We start from the raw sequence: 16,330 nt of genomic DNA, 5'->3' as shown, positions 1-16,330 counted from the left end.
TAATAATGTTATGAATATATCTTCATTTAATTTTTTTCTTTTGAATTATACATAAAAAATATTAATATTGTTGATGACTGATTTTTGCATTATTTGATGTGTAAAAAATTTAAGGCATATTTTCTTAATATATCAGGTTTTTTTTTATATATATACAGACAGTTCAAGTATGGGGTTCCAATTACTCTGGATGCAGGTTGGTGCATGTCTAATATAATGGTTCGTGCAAGACTGTACTGTATAATGATACCATAAATTGTACTGTAACAGTAGCAAACTTTCATTATAACAATGTTAGAGGGAAGTTGGTTTTGGCAGTCTTTCTGATGAATACAGATTATTCACAAGTTGTGGGACTTTTTTTTTTTTTCTTTCTTTCTTTTGTTAGCCCGAGGCAGGATTCGAACCCGCAAACTTTGGGTTGCCATCCAGGTACTTTACTTGTGGGACCTAATTCACACTTTGAATATGACTATACACATTTCAAATTATCCATTCCTAAAAAGCATACAAAATCCCATATCATCAATCAGGGTATGATAGCAACTTTTAAATACATCAGTGAGAAATATTCCAACAGCATATGCATTATAAGAAATTAAAAATTTCAATAGAAAACTAACCACATGCACCTGCTCATGTTATGAAAGTAAAGCTATTATTAAAAAAAAAAAAAAAAAAAAAACACTCCTATCACTATATGGTATTAAGTTTTGGTGCACCATAATACTGAACCGCACGCACGCACACATTACAGGTTCACGGATGTGCCCACAGGTAAGATGCACAAATCATCCCGGAAAGCCACAAGTGATGATTTTTTTTTTTTTTAACCATAACTACTGTCATTATGCAGATATATTATATTTACAGTATTTATAACTGCATGAAAAACATTTGAGAAAAAATTCATCTTTATAAATTAATAATAAAATAAACGAAAGTAAAAGTAATCGCATTTTAATATTTTAATGCTTTTTACACCGATGAGCCAAAACATTATGACCAGCAAGTTGTTATGCAAATTGAAGCAACTGCAGGTGAACTATGGCACGTGCACAGGTCAGGACACGGTATAAAAAACACCTAATACCGAGCTCCATTAATTAGTGTTACTCTTGTTCTTCAGATGGAAAAGGAAGCGAGTTTGACAAAGGCCAAACTGTAATGGCCATACAACTGGGTCAGAGCATATCCGAAACGGCATGGCTGGTGGGGTGCTCACAGTCAGCCATGGTTAGTACCTACCGAAAGTGGTCAGAGTAGGGGGGGAACTCACGAACTGCTGGCCAGCTGTTGGACGACCACAGCTCATCAATGCTCGAGGTGAGTGAAGGCTCTCCTGATGGTACGTGGCAACAGAAGGGTGACTGGCACAACTTCTCGTCGGTAACTGGAATGCTGGTGATGGGACTAATGTGTCACAACACACAGTACATAGAATCCTGCTGAAAATGGGGATGCATAGCCACAGGCCACTCCGAGTGCCCGTGCTAACCAAGGTTCACTGGTGACAGCACCTACAATGGGCATGCAAGCATCGAAACTGGACCTTGAGTGATTGGAAGCAGGTGTCTAGTCCGATGAATCACGTTTCCTGTTGCACCATTTGGGCATGGTGCAACAGGGTCCATTTGCATCGTTTACCTGGGGAAGTGATGGCACCTGGATGCACCGTGGGACAAAAACAAAAAAAAACTGGTGGTGGCAGTGTTACGATTTCGGTGATGTTCTGCTGGGATACCCTGGGTCCAGTCATCCATGTGCCAGGCACTCTGACCCCTACCACCTACCTAAACATCATTGCTGACCAGGTACACCCTTTCATGGCAATGGTCTTCCCCTCTGGTAGTGCCGTCTTTCAGCAGGATAATGCGCCATCCACACCATGGCATGGTGAATTATCCTGATGAAAGACAGCAACCCGGATTGTTCGAGACTGGTTCACAGAACACCTCCAGGTATTGCCCTGGCCTCCAAATTCCCCAAACATCAATCCCATCTAGCATCTGTGGTTTGTGTTGGAACAGTCATTCCGATCTGCGGTGTCTCAACCACGGACTTTATAGGAGTTAAAGGATCTGCTGGTTACATGTTGGTACCAGATACCACAAGACACATTTAGAAATCTTGTAGCATCCATGCCTCACCGGGTATGAGCTGTTTTAGCTGCACATGGAGGACCAACATCATATTAGGTAGATGGTCATAATGTTTTGGCTCATTGTTGTATGTTCACCTGTATTTCTATATACAGTAAACCCCCGCTATTCGCGGTCGCTGATTTAATATAAAATGAAACCTAAAATATGTGAATTTTAAAGCGCCGTGAACATTTTCCGCCATAAAAAAACATGGGCGTGGCTAAAATTATCTTTCCCGGTCAAAACAGCGCTCAGTGGGTGGGAGGATAGGGGTAACAAAATCCCGTCGTGGATGTTTCTCGCTAATCCTTGTTCAGTATGTGTTATGCCCTTGTCATGGAAGGTTTCGTCGTTTGCTTTTAATTTATAAATTGAATAAATTTATCAATTTATAAATTGATATGCTTACAAAAGTAATAAATTTACTGTTTTGCAGTGTAAAACAGTAAATTTAACAGTAAAACAGTAAACAGTAAAACAGTTTACTGTTTTCAGAGTGTGTTAAGGGAAGAAAGTGACTTTATTGTGAACAAGTTCTTTCTAACCCGTAGAAAAATATGGCTACGAATAACAAGAGAAATGTGAAAATATCAAAGAAGGTGATGACATTAGCGAATAAAATTGAGTTATTAGACAAAATTTCTAATGGTGAAAGTGGTGGCAAAACATTATAAAATCAATGAGTCAACGGTACGATCAATCTAGAAATCGGAAGAAAAAATCCGCCATAGTGTCCGTGAAAACACGCTAATTGCTTCAAAAATTTGCTCTGTAACTCGTGATGTTAATTAGAAAAAATGGAAAAGGCTTTAAATCTGTGGATAGAAGACCGAACTCAAAATAAAATTCCGTTAAGTTTACTCATCATTCGTGAAAAGGTAAAGCTCCTTTATCAACACTTTAGCGAAACTGATGTAGTACTGGCGGGATAAGTTTTTTTAGCTAGCAAAGGCGCTGGATTGAAAGATTTGTTTGAAATTTCTAATAAATATTACATTTAATATTAAATTGTTTCTTATTTTCATTTCGATGCCATATGCTTGCATTTCACTATGTACTGTCTATGTACATAGTCATATTATGAAGATACATATAATACATACATAGACAAAATTTTAGACTAGTTTTTCTTATATATTTCATACTTTGGAACGGAACCCCTTTATTACTATGGGAGCCATTACTCAGTATTCGCGGCATTTCTCAGGAAAGTAACCCCCGCTATTCGCGGGGGTTACTGTATTTTTTTTTATTTCAGTAAACAAAGTTTAATACTTATTGTATTAAAGACAGTTTATTCTGTATCAAAGTGATTTAGCATTGATTACCACTCCCTGAATCCTCCCATAACAAGACATCAACTTTCGAATGCAAATTTGTTCTCTTAATTAGATAATCATGGATTAAAAATAACATCTCAACATTGTGAAACTACAAGCAAAATTTTCTCGTATAAAAATTTAATCCTGCAAATTTGTAAGATTTATAAATGGAACAAATGTACGTATATGAAAACAACAAAATAAATAAGTTCTACACACCTTTAAACCAGTACGGTGAATCTTTTCAGTCAACTGATCAACAGCAATATTACTAGGAGCACATACTAATACTGGTCCATTACTCTGACGAACTAAATGATATACAATGGTGGCAGATGTTACAGTTTTGCCAGTGCCAGGAGGTCCCTATACAGAATTTATAAATGTAGCATACATATAATAACAAATGGGAATGGGGAGAAAACTAACTGCACACGACAGAATTATGACACTGGTGAATACACAAAATAACTGTATAATTCAATACTTAAAAATACATCCCAATATTGTGAACTATACATAAAAAAAAAAAAAATAATAATAATAATCTTTATCATTATTAATCTTTAAAGAAATCAATACCAGTACACTTATAACATCCTAGTTAAAATTTTTTTTCTATACAAGGTCATTCAAATATTTTTTGAATATTTATAAAGTGGTGGGGCAATAAAATTTTCTAACAGCCATTAAAAGCCATAAAGCAAATTATTTTCCAAATAGTTTTTTTTATGTCAAGAATAAAACTTAGCTCTAGGTAGATTTTTCTTTTTGGAACCAAATACTGTATGGCACAGTAATAAAGCACACAGATCTTCAACTACCATTAAAAGGTTATGCAATATTCCAAAGAGGTTGCAAAGCAATGCTACCACAACTAAAAGTATGTTCTACTCACTTCAGGAAACCTTCCTGAGCATCATATTCTAAATCAATAAGTAAACTCCTTATAATAAACTAAGTCCTACTGTTAAACTGAATTTAAGGACTTTAAAGAAATCTGGAAGGGAATGGGAAAAAAAAACAAAAAAAAAAACACCTCTTTATTATAACCACATGCTATATATAGCCAATGAGAGATCACTATGCTTGGAACTCAGACTTCACTGTAGAAATTCTGCTTGGTTTCAATGAGAGAATAAGGTTTCATCTCCAGTTACTAACTAGACTTCTCTTTCTGGATTGTTCCTAAATTTTCAAACCCTTGACAAGATATCAAAGGTTTAAAAATTTAGGAACAATACCTAGTTTATAATATAATAAAGAATGCATGATCCCTAGTTTATAATAAAGTATGCATAAAACACTTAGTGTTGATAAGCCAGTTTAACTTTCTTTCTTTGCACAATTAGTTATCTTTGCTGAAAATTATTTCCAATTATACAAATTTTTGGTCATGTTGGCTAAATAAGGCATCCTCTCTTCAGGTCATTTTCCAGACTCCTTTTCCAACTGAACTGCTCGGATGATAATTGCTAAGATGCTCTTTTGTCGTTATATAACAAAGGAGCATCTTAGCCATAATTACTGTTCAGCCTCTAATGAATTTCCTTGGGAGGTAGTAGTAGTAGTACTACTACTACTACTACTACTACTACTACTATCTTCTTAAAGAAGAATTTAATGATTGCTTTGTACTCTTCAGAGCCATGTTACCTGCAACAGAAGATGGTCAGCTTTTCTTAAAAAAAAAACAGAAAAAAGTTTTATTCACATATAATTCCACATTAACTATTATAAAACTCAGTGATGATAACTTATTACTATTTTAACCTGTGGAAATGTTGGAATGGGAGGAGGAGGAAGAGAATGGTTGGGTAGCATTATAATCTGACATTTCGTTATTTTAAGCACTTTCCCAGGCATGCATGCAACCACATGCAACAATCCTGCAATTCATATTTCAGTAATACTACTTCCATTGAAAATTAATGAAGTCTCCATTCTATGAAAAGCTACCTACCTGAATTAAAGATAGTGGTCTCTGCAGGGCATGTTTTACTGCATATACCTGAGACCGGTTTAATTCGGGAAGGTTAGGAGCTGAAAAATGCTTAGGGAGCTGACACCTCATCACGACATCTTCTACTTCATGGCCCAGCAACTTATGATAAATATAGGCAGACACTGACGTTTCATCAACAGCAAATTTTCTGAGAGCAGCCTGCATTCTGTAAAGAGAGTAACAGATATTACATACGTTAGATAAAATTGTCTGACTTATACTAAGGAGAAAATCAACAGCCAGCTCAAGGTCATTCACTAAGCCTACCCAGTCCATATTCACAGTATGAAGTGAGTGAGCAGATAGAAAAACAATAAGCAGACCTTAAGCCATTTATCGTGTTTCTCCACACTGCAGTTCAAATTAATCTTGTGAGGCAATTGTTTTATTACAAAAACTAAATTTTTTTCAAATTCACAAATCTTGTTCAGAGACAGAGGGAATTAAAAAGCAAACCAAAAATTATTTTTTCAAAGCATTCTCCCTGATCCTGTAGTTTCCTTATGGTGATCACACCAGCTGCATGAATTTCAGTGGTCCATCAGTTTTCTGTAGTGTGCATAACACGCCTTTTTGACTATGACTACTTCGATACACACAAATGGTGAATGAGGAAATAACAAAAATTCCCTTAAACTGGAGATAACTTCCAAAATAAAAAGGAAGTTACACAAGACAGGTTTTTGTAATCAATCCTCATGGAAAGCAGTTTTTCAGCAATCAAATGATGTTACCAATGACAGTTACTGTGAAATACATAAACAGTGGAGCCACTATTGAGAATGCTGCATAGCTGCAAGAATGCTGCATACAGTGAAGAGTAGTACGTATCATTATCTGTAATTCTGCCTATTCAGATTACCCACAGTTAATATTCAGATAATTTTATGAGCATCACACAGATAAACATATAATGGTAATCTGAAAACTAATGCCACTTGATACATAACTTTTTAAGGAATAGAGATAAATCAAAAAAGAAAATATGTACTTGCAGATGAAAAAAAAAAAGTTGTCTTGTATTATTTTTTTGTGAAGATTCAACTTGCCAGGCATAATACGATATGATATGGGTTTAAATTAACTATATAATATCAGTTTAGATACACCATAGTTTACCCATAAATTAAACTATGTATGTAGTGTGAAGGCATAATTTTTAATTGTATCTCTTATTGTGGCTACCTTCACAATGTGATACCAGGTATTGCACTACTTCGAATAAATAAGACTTCTCTAGTAGAGAAGATCACTATTATTCTCAGTGGGTACCACCACCCAGACGTTTCAAAGCAGTTGGCCTATAATTATATTTATAATATATAATTATTTTTTAGTATATGCCTACCTAACTCAGTACAACTCAACCAGTGCTTAACAAATTTTTGCATGCTGTTCAGGTAAAATACTTTTGGCTCAGAGACCAGCCATCCCTTTGCAGATGCTATAACTTGTTCAACAGAGTCATATCTGTCGTCTACGAGATAAAGTTTGGCCCAAGTCACCCCCCTCGGAGGGGGTTGACTTGGGCCAAATTTGGGGAGGATGCAAACAACTTCAAATCCCATCAGCAAACTTCTTGTCAATGTTGCACCACTGTAATGAGGTCATGGGCTTTCATGTATGATGATACTGTTGAACTCTTAAGCTTTACCCATTTAATTCCTGGACAAAGTTCATCATGGTCTCATTTTATCCAAAAAAAAATTTCCAAAATTCAAAAACTGTATGTTGTTTGTGCAGTATGTTCAAAGATGCTTCTATTTAAAACCACATAACATCACAGAAACACTACTGTGCATGTACTAACTAGAAACTATTAGCTACATGGAAAACCTAGTTGACACTTGTTGCACCACTAGTGCTGATGTTATGAACTAAACAAGCTGTGACTTTGATATGCACAACTAATTTTGCATTTAAATCCCACTTTCAGAATGTTATGTAATATTTAAATACACTAGGTCAGTTTAATGTTGAAGGATTCTGATTCATAAATATCAAATAATACCAGTATAAGCAATCCTCTAAACGACTTTAGTTCATAAAAACTGAAAAATAATCATAAACTTTATGGCGGTCAAATACCCACAAAAAAGTAAAGTGTACTTCAGCTTCTAAACCATTTATTAAAAATAAAAAAAGGGAGAAAAAGTAAAGTAAATTGATAACTGAAACCATGAAAATTTCTGATGACAGGTGTCACTTGTCAATGTGGAGCTCAGAAGAATGGGAATCTCTGTGGTGAACTTTAATGCAGAAACTCACATGCTTGTTGCACCAACAAAATAATACACCCTATTAATACTACAAAGGGTGAACGTTGAACAAAACACAACTTTCCCTTTCAACATTAACTTATCAGACTTGTGGATACAATAAATGCAAGAACATCCAGTGACATCCAGTGGTCTCCAACAGTTTTTAAATTCTGTACAGTGGGATCAACTGACGATGTTACCAACAGTAAATTCTAAGTGGGAAGCATTCAAAGAATTAATCATGGATGATTAAAAGCTTCATACCTATTAAGAAATATTGTTCAAGGTTTAGGCCTAAATGGTTATCTAATGAACTAATGAGACTCGTAACAGAGAAGAAAAATGCATGGGATGCATATAAATTATCAAGTGAATTGTTAAGGGAAAGTCTTGTCTGACAAATTTGATAGGATATTATGATGTGGTTACAAAGGAACTGGATGCAAAAAATAATTTTGATATCATATATTTGGATTTCAGGAAAGCTAATCTGTAATCAGGTCACAAAGGAGGTTAGGCAGGCGAAGGCAGATTACGAGAAATCCTTGGCAAAAGATGCTAAGAAAAACAGCAAGGATTTCTTTACTTATATAAACTCTAAAAGGAGGGGGATGAATCTGATTGGTCCACTTGACATCAATGGTTCGACTGTTGATGATCCTGGTCAGATAGCAAACAAACTAAATGAGTATTTTGCATCTACATTCACACATGAGGAATTATTAAGGTTTGAAAATGGCAGAAGGTTATCAAATTGTAGCAGGATATTTAATGATTTTGTAATAACTGAAAGCAAAGTAGAGGAGAAATTGTTGAAGTTAAACATAAGAAAAGCACCTGGGGTGGATGGGATTTATCCAGTTATATTAAAGGAGGCGGCAAAGCAACTAAGCAAACACTTAGCGATAATTATGAGAGCATCCTTGAACTCAAGGGAGGTCCCCACGGACTGGAGATGTGCAAATGTATCCCCAATTCACAAAGGGCGATCGAAGGGTGACACGAGTAATTACAGACCAGTTAGTTTAACTTCTGTTCCAGGTAAAATAATGGAGTCACTGGTTAAAGTTGCATTGCAGGATCATCTAGACAAGACTGCAGCAATAATTCAGATACAGCATGGGTTTGTTAAGGGAAAGTCTTGTCTGACAAATCTGATAGGATATTATGATGTGGTTACAAAGGAACTGGATGCAAAAAATAATTTTGATATCATATATTTGGATTTCAGGAAAGCTTTTGACACTGTTGCGCATGGAAGACTATTGTACAAATTGGAGCAGAATGGTATTAAGGGTAAGTTGCTACAATGGATGGTTAAGTGGGAGAAGACAAGAGGGTGGTAATCAATGGGTGCTGTTCTTAGTGGACTAATGTTATTAGAGGAGTCCCACAGGGTTCGGTTTTAGGTCCACTGTTGTTTTGTATATTTATCAATGATATTGATGAAGGTATATCAGGCTTAAGGTCGAAGTTTGCAGATGATACAAAGGTTGGCAGGGTTGTTAATGATAGTAATGGCAGTGTGCTACTGGATCTAGATAATTTGGGCAGATGGGCTAAGAAGTGGCAACTGAAGTTTAACCTTGACAAATGCAAAGTACTGCATATGGGTAGAAGTAACCCCAGAGAAACGTACCAACTGTGTGGTACTACACTTAAGGTGGTAGAAAATGAAAAAGACCTGGGAGTAATCGTGCAATCAGATATGAAGTTTTCTGAGCAATGCAGACAGGCTGCTAGGGCAGGTCATGGGGTTTTGTCAATGATATATAGGAATTTTGCTAGCAGGTTTGGTTTGGTTTGGTTTTGATTTTATTGGCGCATTAGCTTCTATGGCTATAATGCACCAAGACCAGGTCATATATAAAAAAATTTTAAACTTTAAGTGACCTAATTAGTTAGGTCACTATGTCAAAATGTATAACAAATGTATGAAAGGTATAAAGAAAAATGTAAATTTTATATACAAGCAAAAATGTTTATTGATTTTAAAAAGCTAAAAACAGCAGACACATTGTCATTGTCGGATAAAATCTGACTGAGTGTATACGGCTCAGTCAGATGATTAAAAGCGGTAAAACGGATATTGGTAAAATCTGGACAATCAATTAAAATGTGTCTCATGGATAAAATTGTGCCACAAGAGTCACACATAGGAGGGTCATCAGCCCTCAGCAAAAACTAATGAGTCAAATGACTATGTCCTATGCGGGGTCCAGGCAAGAACAACTTCCTCCTTACGATTCCTGCACAGACTAGACTGCCACGGTTCAATTACAGGCTTTATACGATATAGTTTATTCCCAGTCTGTCTATTCCACGAATCCTGCCATTGGGAATGTAATGGATCAATATAGCTTTGGATCATACTAATGTGATCTAAGGCTAACTCTATAGCGTGCAGCTCTGCAGTAAATATACTGCATTCAGAGGGAATCTGCTCCGATGTAGTGCTGTCCGTAAAGACAGCAGCAGATCCCACATATGATTCCGATTTCGAGCCGTCTGTGTAAACTGGCGCAAAGTCAGAATGTTCAGTTCGGTGTGCTGAATAAAGCTGCAGGTAGACAGACGATGGAGTGTCCGACTTTCCCCAATTTCTAAGGGAAAAGTCACATGCTGGGACATGAGCATGCCAGGGTGGAAGGGGTTGCTTTGGTGTTTGGGCAACCTTATCTACCTTGATATTAAGTTCTTTAGTAGCACTTGGTGACGAATACCAAAAGGTCGGTTGGCAGTCTTACGGGTGTTGTACAAATTTTCCCATCGTGGCTCAAAAACGGATAGCACGTAGGATGGTCTGGCAGGGATTTCAGTTTTAAAGGATACTTTAAAGACAACTGCTTACGTCGAAGCGATAATGGTGGTTCGTTTGCATCGACGTATAGGCTCTGGACAGGAGATGTGCGATATGCTCCAGTAGCGATACAGAGGGCCTGATGATGGACAGGATCCAGCCATCCAAGGACACTGTCTCTGGCTGAGGAATATACCTGGGACCCATAATCTAATTTGGATCGCACAAGTGCATTGTAAAGCCTTAGAAGGATGCATCGGTCTGCTCCCCTAGGTGTAGAGGAGAGCGAGCGGAGAATATTAAGCCCTCGTGTGCACTTTGTGCGGAGTTGACAGATGTGATCCAGAAAGGTCAGTTTTTTTTTATCGAATACGAGTCCCAAGAATTGTGTCCGCTGCTACTGGAATAGCATTTTGTCCGAGCCTTAATTCAGGTTCAGGATGAAGATCACGCTTACGACAAAAGTGTACGCAAATGGTCTACCGGCAAGAACCTGAAGCCATTAGCAAGTGCCCAGGAGTTGAAGCGATCAATGGCTTTCTGCAGTTGTCTATCAATAACCTTCATGTTGCATGACTGACAAAATATACTAAAGTCATCAACATAGAGGGCACTGTTTACAGTTGGAGGAAGTTGTTCTGTGATTGAATTTATTTTGATGGCGAAAAGCGTGACACTTAATACTGATCCTTGTGGTACTCCCTCCTCTTGGGTGAATGGGAGAGTGAGGATCCCACATGAACTTGGAAAGTTCGTGTGGGATCCTCAGGAATCCATAAAAAGTTTTGAATAAAAAAGGGGAGATGCCCTCTCAGGCCTAGGCTATGCAAATCTTTTAAGATGCCAAATCTCCAAGTTGTGTCATACGCTTTCTCCATGTCAAAGAACACTGACACCAAGTGTTCGCGTTTTAGGAAAGCACCCCGGATGGATGTTTCCAGTCTAATAAGATGGTCCAGAGTGGACCGGTTCCTTTGGAAGCCGCACTGGATGTTGGAGAGAAGGTCATCTGATTCTAAGTACGATATTAAACAAGAATTAACCATTCTCTCCAGGATTTTGCACAGACAGCTAGTCAGAGCAATAGGACGATGATTGGTAGTGACTTTTGGATCCTTTCCTGTCTTAGCAAAGGAAAGAACGATTGCCTTGCGTCAGAAATCTGGAAACTGCCCTTCAATAAAGATTCTGTTATATAGAAAGAGCAGATAGTCCATAGATTTTGGTGAAAGATGTTTAATCATTTCATAATGGATGCCATCTGGTCCAACAGCACTTGCTTTGGAAAGAGTGAGGGCTCTTTTCAGTTGTAGGGATAGATGCTCTTAGACTTAAAATTAAGTGCCTGTTTTTCGAGTTTATGTTTCAGGACCAGGAACTCTGGGGAATACGAAGATGTTGCAGAGATGTTAGAGAATGTTTCCCCCAAGAGAATTGGCTATTGCAGTTGGATCTGCAATAGTGCATCCATTATAATCTAGATTGAAGAAGGGTGGGATGTATATTTTCCCTTCATTTTCCGGATTTTATCCCAGACTACCTTAGAGTTGGTAGACTGGTTAATAGATGAGGTAAAACGGATCCATGATTCCTTTTGACTCTGACGGCGGATATAGCGTACTTTAGCTCGTGCGCATTTAAAGGCTATAAGGTTGTTCGTGGTAGGATATCGGCGGAATATCCCCCATGCTTTGTTTTGAGCCTTTTTTGCTACTGTGCATTGAGAATTCCACCAAGGTTTGGGAAATGGTGGAAACCGGGCAGATGTTTTTGGAACAGCATTCGCAGCTGCTTGGACGATAATTTCTGTGATGTACATTACTGCATCATTGATAGGCTCTTGACTGACGGTGCTGAGATCAAAATTTGCCTGATGTTGGAAGGCAGACCAGTCAGCCTGATAAATCTTCCACCATGGTAACCTGGAAGGAAGACACGGTTTCCCACTGTGTAACGAGGTTATCACAGGGAAGTGATCACTTCTGTATGGATTCTCCTTCACTTTCCAAGTGAGTGAAGGAAGTAGAAAAGGGGAGCAGATAGAGAGATCAATGGCAGAAAAAGTATGGGTAGCCATGTGGAAGAAGGTGTTTGTTCCACTATTTAGAAGGGAAAGGTCATTGTCATTTAGCATACGCTCTATGACTCGTCCCCCTCCATTGATGTTAGCACTACCCCACAGGGTGTTATGTCCATTAAAATCCCCGAGAAGTAAGAAAGGGGGAGGCAACTGCGTTACAAGATCATCAAGGTCTTCCTGGGAGATGTCAGTCCCAGGTGGCAAATAAATAGAGCACACAGTTAATAAAAATCCCACTGAAAGGCGAATTGTAACAGCCTCTATGCTGGTTGAACTAGCAAGGGTTGAACTGGGATCTGGTTGCCCACAAGGATAGCCACTTCCCCACGAGCAGGACCATCCGCAATTCTATCCTTTCAAAATTGTGATGTTATGCATGGTGGGATCATCATTTGCTTTTAGATAAGTCTCCTGCAAGCAAAAGCAAACTGGCTCGTGCTTTTGCAGGAGGGCCTTGATGTCATCAGTATTTTCCACGACAATTCCATTGTAGGAATTTAGCCATTATTTTGACTTGGTGGGTCCATCAGGCAGCTTCCGAGGTGCTGAAGGCTTTATTTTGTCAGTCTTGGATTTATCTTTTTTGGGAAAGAAAGGATGCTGTCCGGTGTACATTTCTTCCTCCACAAAGAGTTCCAAGACTGATTCATCCGGCACCTCCTTGTTCTCTACATCCATTGTTTCTGGTATCACGGATGACTCTCCTGAAGTTTTTGGCTTTTCTTTACCCCTTGGTTTTGGTAGTGGTGGAGCACTAGGAGGTACGGATATAGGAGTGGCAACTGATTGTGTTTTTTTGGTGGGCTTTTGTGAACTCAAATAGTGTGCAATCGGGGTGAATGACTCTCTTGGTGGTATAGTCATCTCAGTTTGTTTCACGATAGTGCACTTTGCAGAAACCTTCTGGGCATATGAAGGTTTCCCGCTATTTATTGGTTGGATACGTTTTCTGGCCTCTGGGTAGGAGATATTCAGCTCTGTTTTCAGTTTTTGTATTTCTTTTTCATCCTTCCACCGCTGGCATGCTCTAGAGTAGGCGGGGTGCTCTCCTTGGCAATTGACACAGATCGGTTTTGGAGCTGAACATTCCTTGCTCTCATGGTCTTTAACGCCACATCGAGCACAGGCAGGGTTACCACGACAAGATGTTTGTGAGTGGCCATATTCTTGGCATCTAAAACACCGCAGTGGGTTTGGGATATAAATCCTCACTGGGAAGTTTAGATAGCCTGCCTTGATGGAACTTGGAGGCCGTGGGGTGTTAAACGTGAGGATAAGAACTTGGGTAGGGACGAGATTCCCATCCTTGCGTATCAATATTCTCTTAACAGCTGTCACTCCTTGGTCTTTTAATTCAGAGCAGATCTCTTCTTCAGAAACATGAAGAAGGTCCCACTCTGAAATTATGCCTCTTGAAGAGTTCATAGTTTTGTGGGGGGTTACGATGATAGGTATTCCCCCTATTGATGTGGTGTTCAGAAATTTTTCTGCCTGTTTGACATTTGTAGCTTCGACCAAAAGGTCACCAGAACGCAGTCTTTTTACAGATTTAGGTGAACCTGCCAACCCCTCTAATCCTTTCTGGATAAAGAAGGGTGACATCTTTCCAATTGACTGCTCTCCGGTGGAATGGAGAATGAGGAAAAGCGGTGTCACTGATGGTGGTTGTGTTTCCTCAGTCCTGGCTCTTTTTTGCAGAGGTGTTTTCTGCGTCATGATCTCGATTAGGTAGGGGCCGTGTTGGGGCCCCAGAAGAAATAGGACAATATAACAATGCAAATTGGAGTGATCCTGCAAGAGATTTCTATTCTTCTTTTCCTTGGTTGGATTACTTTTTTAAATCTTCTGATGTCGATTTTTGCTCAGATCATGAAATTATTCTTGTGGGGATGAAATCTTTTATTCCACACTCCACCTTAAAATCGCATCCATTATCTAAACCACATTTCCAAAACTGTGTTCTGCAGAACACTAGTGTTCCATGAGATGTGAACAAGTGCTCTGTGAAAAATCGTAATTAAGAATTAAAATAAATAAAACAAATAAATTTTGCAAATTTGTAGCGTACACCATTTTTGTACCATTATAATTTTAAAGTTTTTTTTTTCGGTTATTAATATACTGGCATAGACTAATAATCAAATAGACCACGGAACACTTTATTTTGGCGGGCTTTGCATAGGGAAGCATGCAAAGAGGTAATGACATCTACGAAAAAGTAGCAATGTGGTGATCTAATATGCCATTCGTATGTGATTTAGCTTGGAGTACAAGGGTTGAAGGAGAGGGGGAAGAGTAATGAAACTCACTTCCTTGTATAATTTTTTTTTATAATTATCAGTATTTTGAAATATTATTATTAAAATAAATGACCATGGATTTGTGGTTGAAATTAGGAACTTTAAAACGAGAAGCAAGTACTCCTAGTAGTGCAACTGTGGTCGATTAAAACGAACACAATATTCTCACACTTCGAAGTGAGGATGAACATGAACAATCGCAGCCTTTTGTTCCCTAAAAATCTGAAGTGAAAAAACAAGAACCAACTAATAAAAGACCAAAACGAAAGTATAATGACAGTTATTTGAATTTCGGCTTTACATGTATTGGAAATAAAGATGCTCCTGATGTACAGTGCGTCATGTGAAATAAAATATTAGCAAACAGTTCTTTGGCTCCTGCTAAACTTGTGTTTCGTAAGTGTTCCGTGAATATGTTGTGAGATGAAAAGTGTTCCGTGACTAAAAAAGTTTGGGAAACACTAATCTAAATCTTGGTTTTCCAATAAATGTGCTAAGGCTGTTAAAGATAAGAACACTGCATATGATAATTGGCTTGCAGATTAATGGCAATGTAACTAATTTCTTCATGGAAAAACAGAAGAAACCAGGGAAGAGCTAAAAATCAGGAGTTGTCCACACAACTGAAATGAGTTACTGGCATAGCTGCATATATTACATGGAACAATAATGTTTCCTTGATACACAATTAATTTATACAGGATGTTTAAGTTGTAGAATCTGTACAATTGCAAGTATTTCTTGAAAGTGTATGTTGTTGGGAACAACATATAATTTGGTTGATGTGTTGAACTTTCATATAAGGTCAAAATGCATTATAATGCTGAAAGTGCCAATAATTTTGGGGATAAACATGCTTGAACCTGACTATACATTTTCAGTGATGTAAAGAAGTTTGTTCTGGAGGATTTTGGCAATTAGCTTGGTGGTGGTAGATTCTTCAACAAACTCAGTGGGGTTTTCACAAATGCAGTCTTTAACAAATCCTGGAGCGGAGTAAGGAGAGGCAAGGTGTGGTGATCTTGGGAGCCACAGTCCCTTAGGGATGCATGATCTTCAAACACAGATTTAATATGTTTTAAAGCTGACTAAAAAAATTTTTTTAAATATTTTAAATTAACTCTCATATGCCATATGCCAACTTGGCAATTGAAATGTTGTCCTCTTAACTTCTGTAAGGTTATTGTGTTTCAAATACTGCTCCATAATAAAGCATCTCTGTTTTAAAGTTAATTCCGTGGTTTCTCAGGAAGCGAATTGTCTTAGAGTGTGAATGACTCGCGTGCACAATGGACACTGTCATCTGTCATTAAGCATCCGTATTGTCAGTGAAATTATAAGTTGTTCTTCACAAGTATAACCAGAGATATACACAACTGTATATATTTCTGGTTATTAATTGAGAAAAGAGAAATTCA

At 37.8% G+C, this 16,330-nt stretch overlaps 1 protein-coding gene across 1 annotated transcript in view; it reads right to left on the bottom strand.

Annotated features, from left to right (window-relative positions):
- Upf1 (Upf1 RNA helicase) overlaps positions 1-16,330 on the bottom strand; it is a 294,032-nt gene that overhangs the window by 179,512 nt on the left and 98,190 nt on the right. Inside the window, exons 10-11 of the mRNA XM_090376241.1 lie at positions 5,430-5,637; positions 3,686-3,832 (exon numbers count right to left, since the gene is read on the bottom strand). Of these exons, the coding sequence (XP_090232367.1) occupies positions 3,686-3,832; positions 5,430-5,637 (355 nt within the window). The remainder of the gene's footprint in view (positions 1-3,685; positions 3,833-5,429; positions 5,638-16,330) is intronic.

The sequence above is a fragment of the Mastigoproctus giganteus genome, chromosome 1, assembly GCF_048544385.1.
Source record: "Mastigoproctus giganteus isolate SK-2022 chromosome 1, ASM4854438v1, whole genome shotgun sequence".
NCBI classification, from domain to species: domain Eukaryota; kingdom Metazoa; phylum Arthropoda; class Arachnida; order Uropygi; family Thelyphonidae; genus Mastigoproctus; species Mastigoproctus giganteus.
Note: the sequence above shows the minus strand (reverse complement) of the source record. Positions and strands in the feature narration are given on the sequence as shown.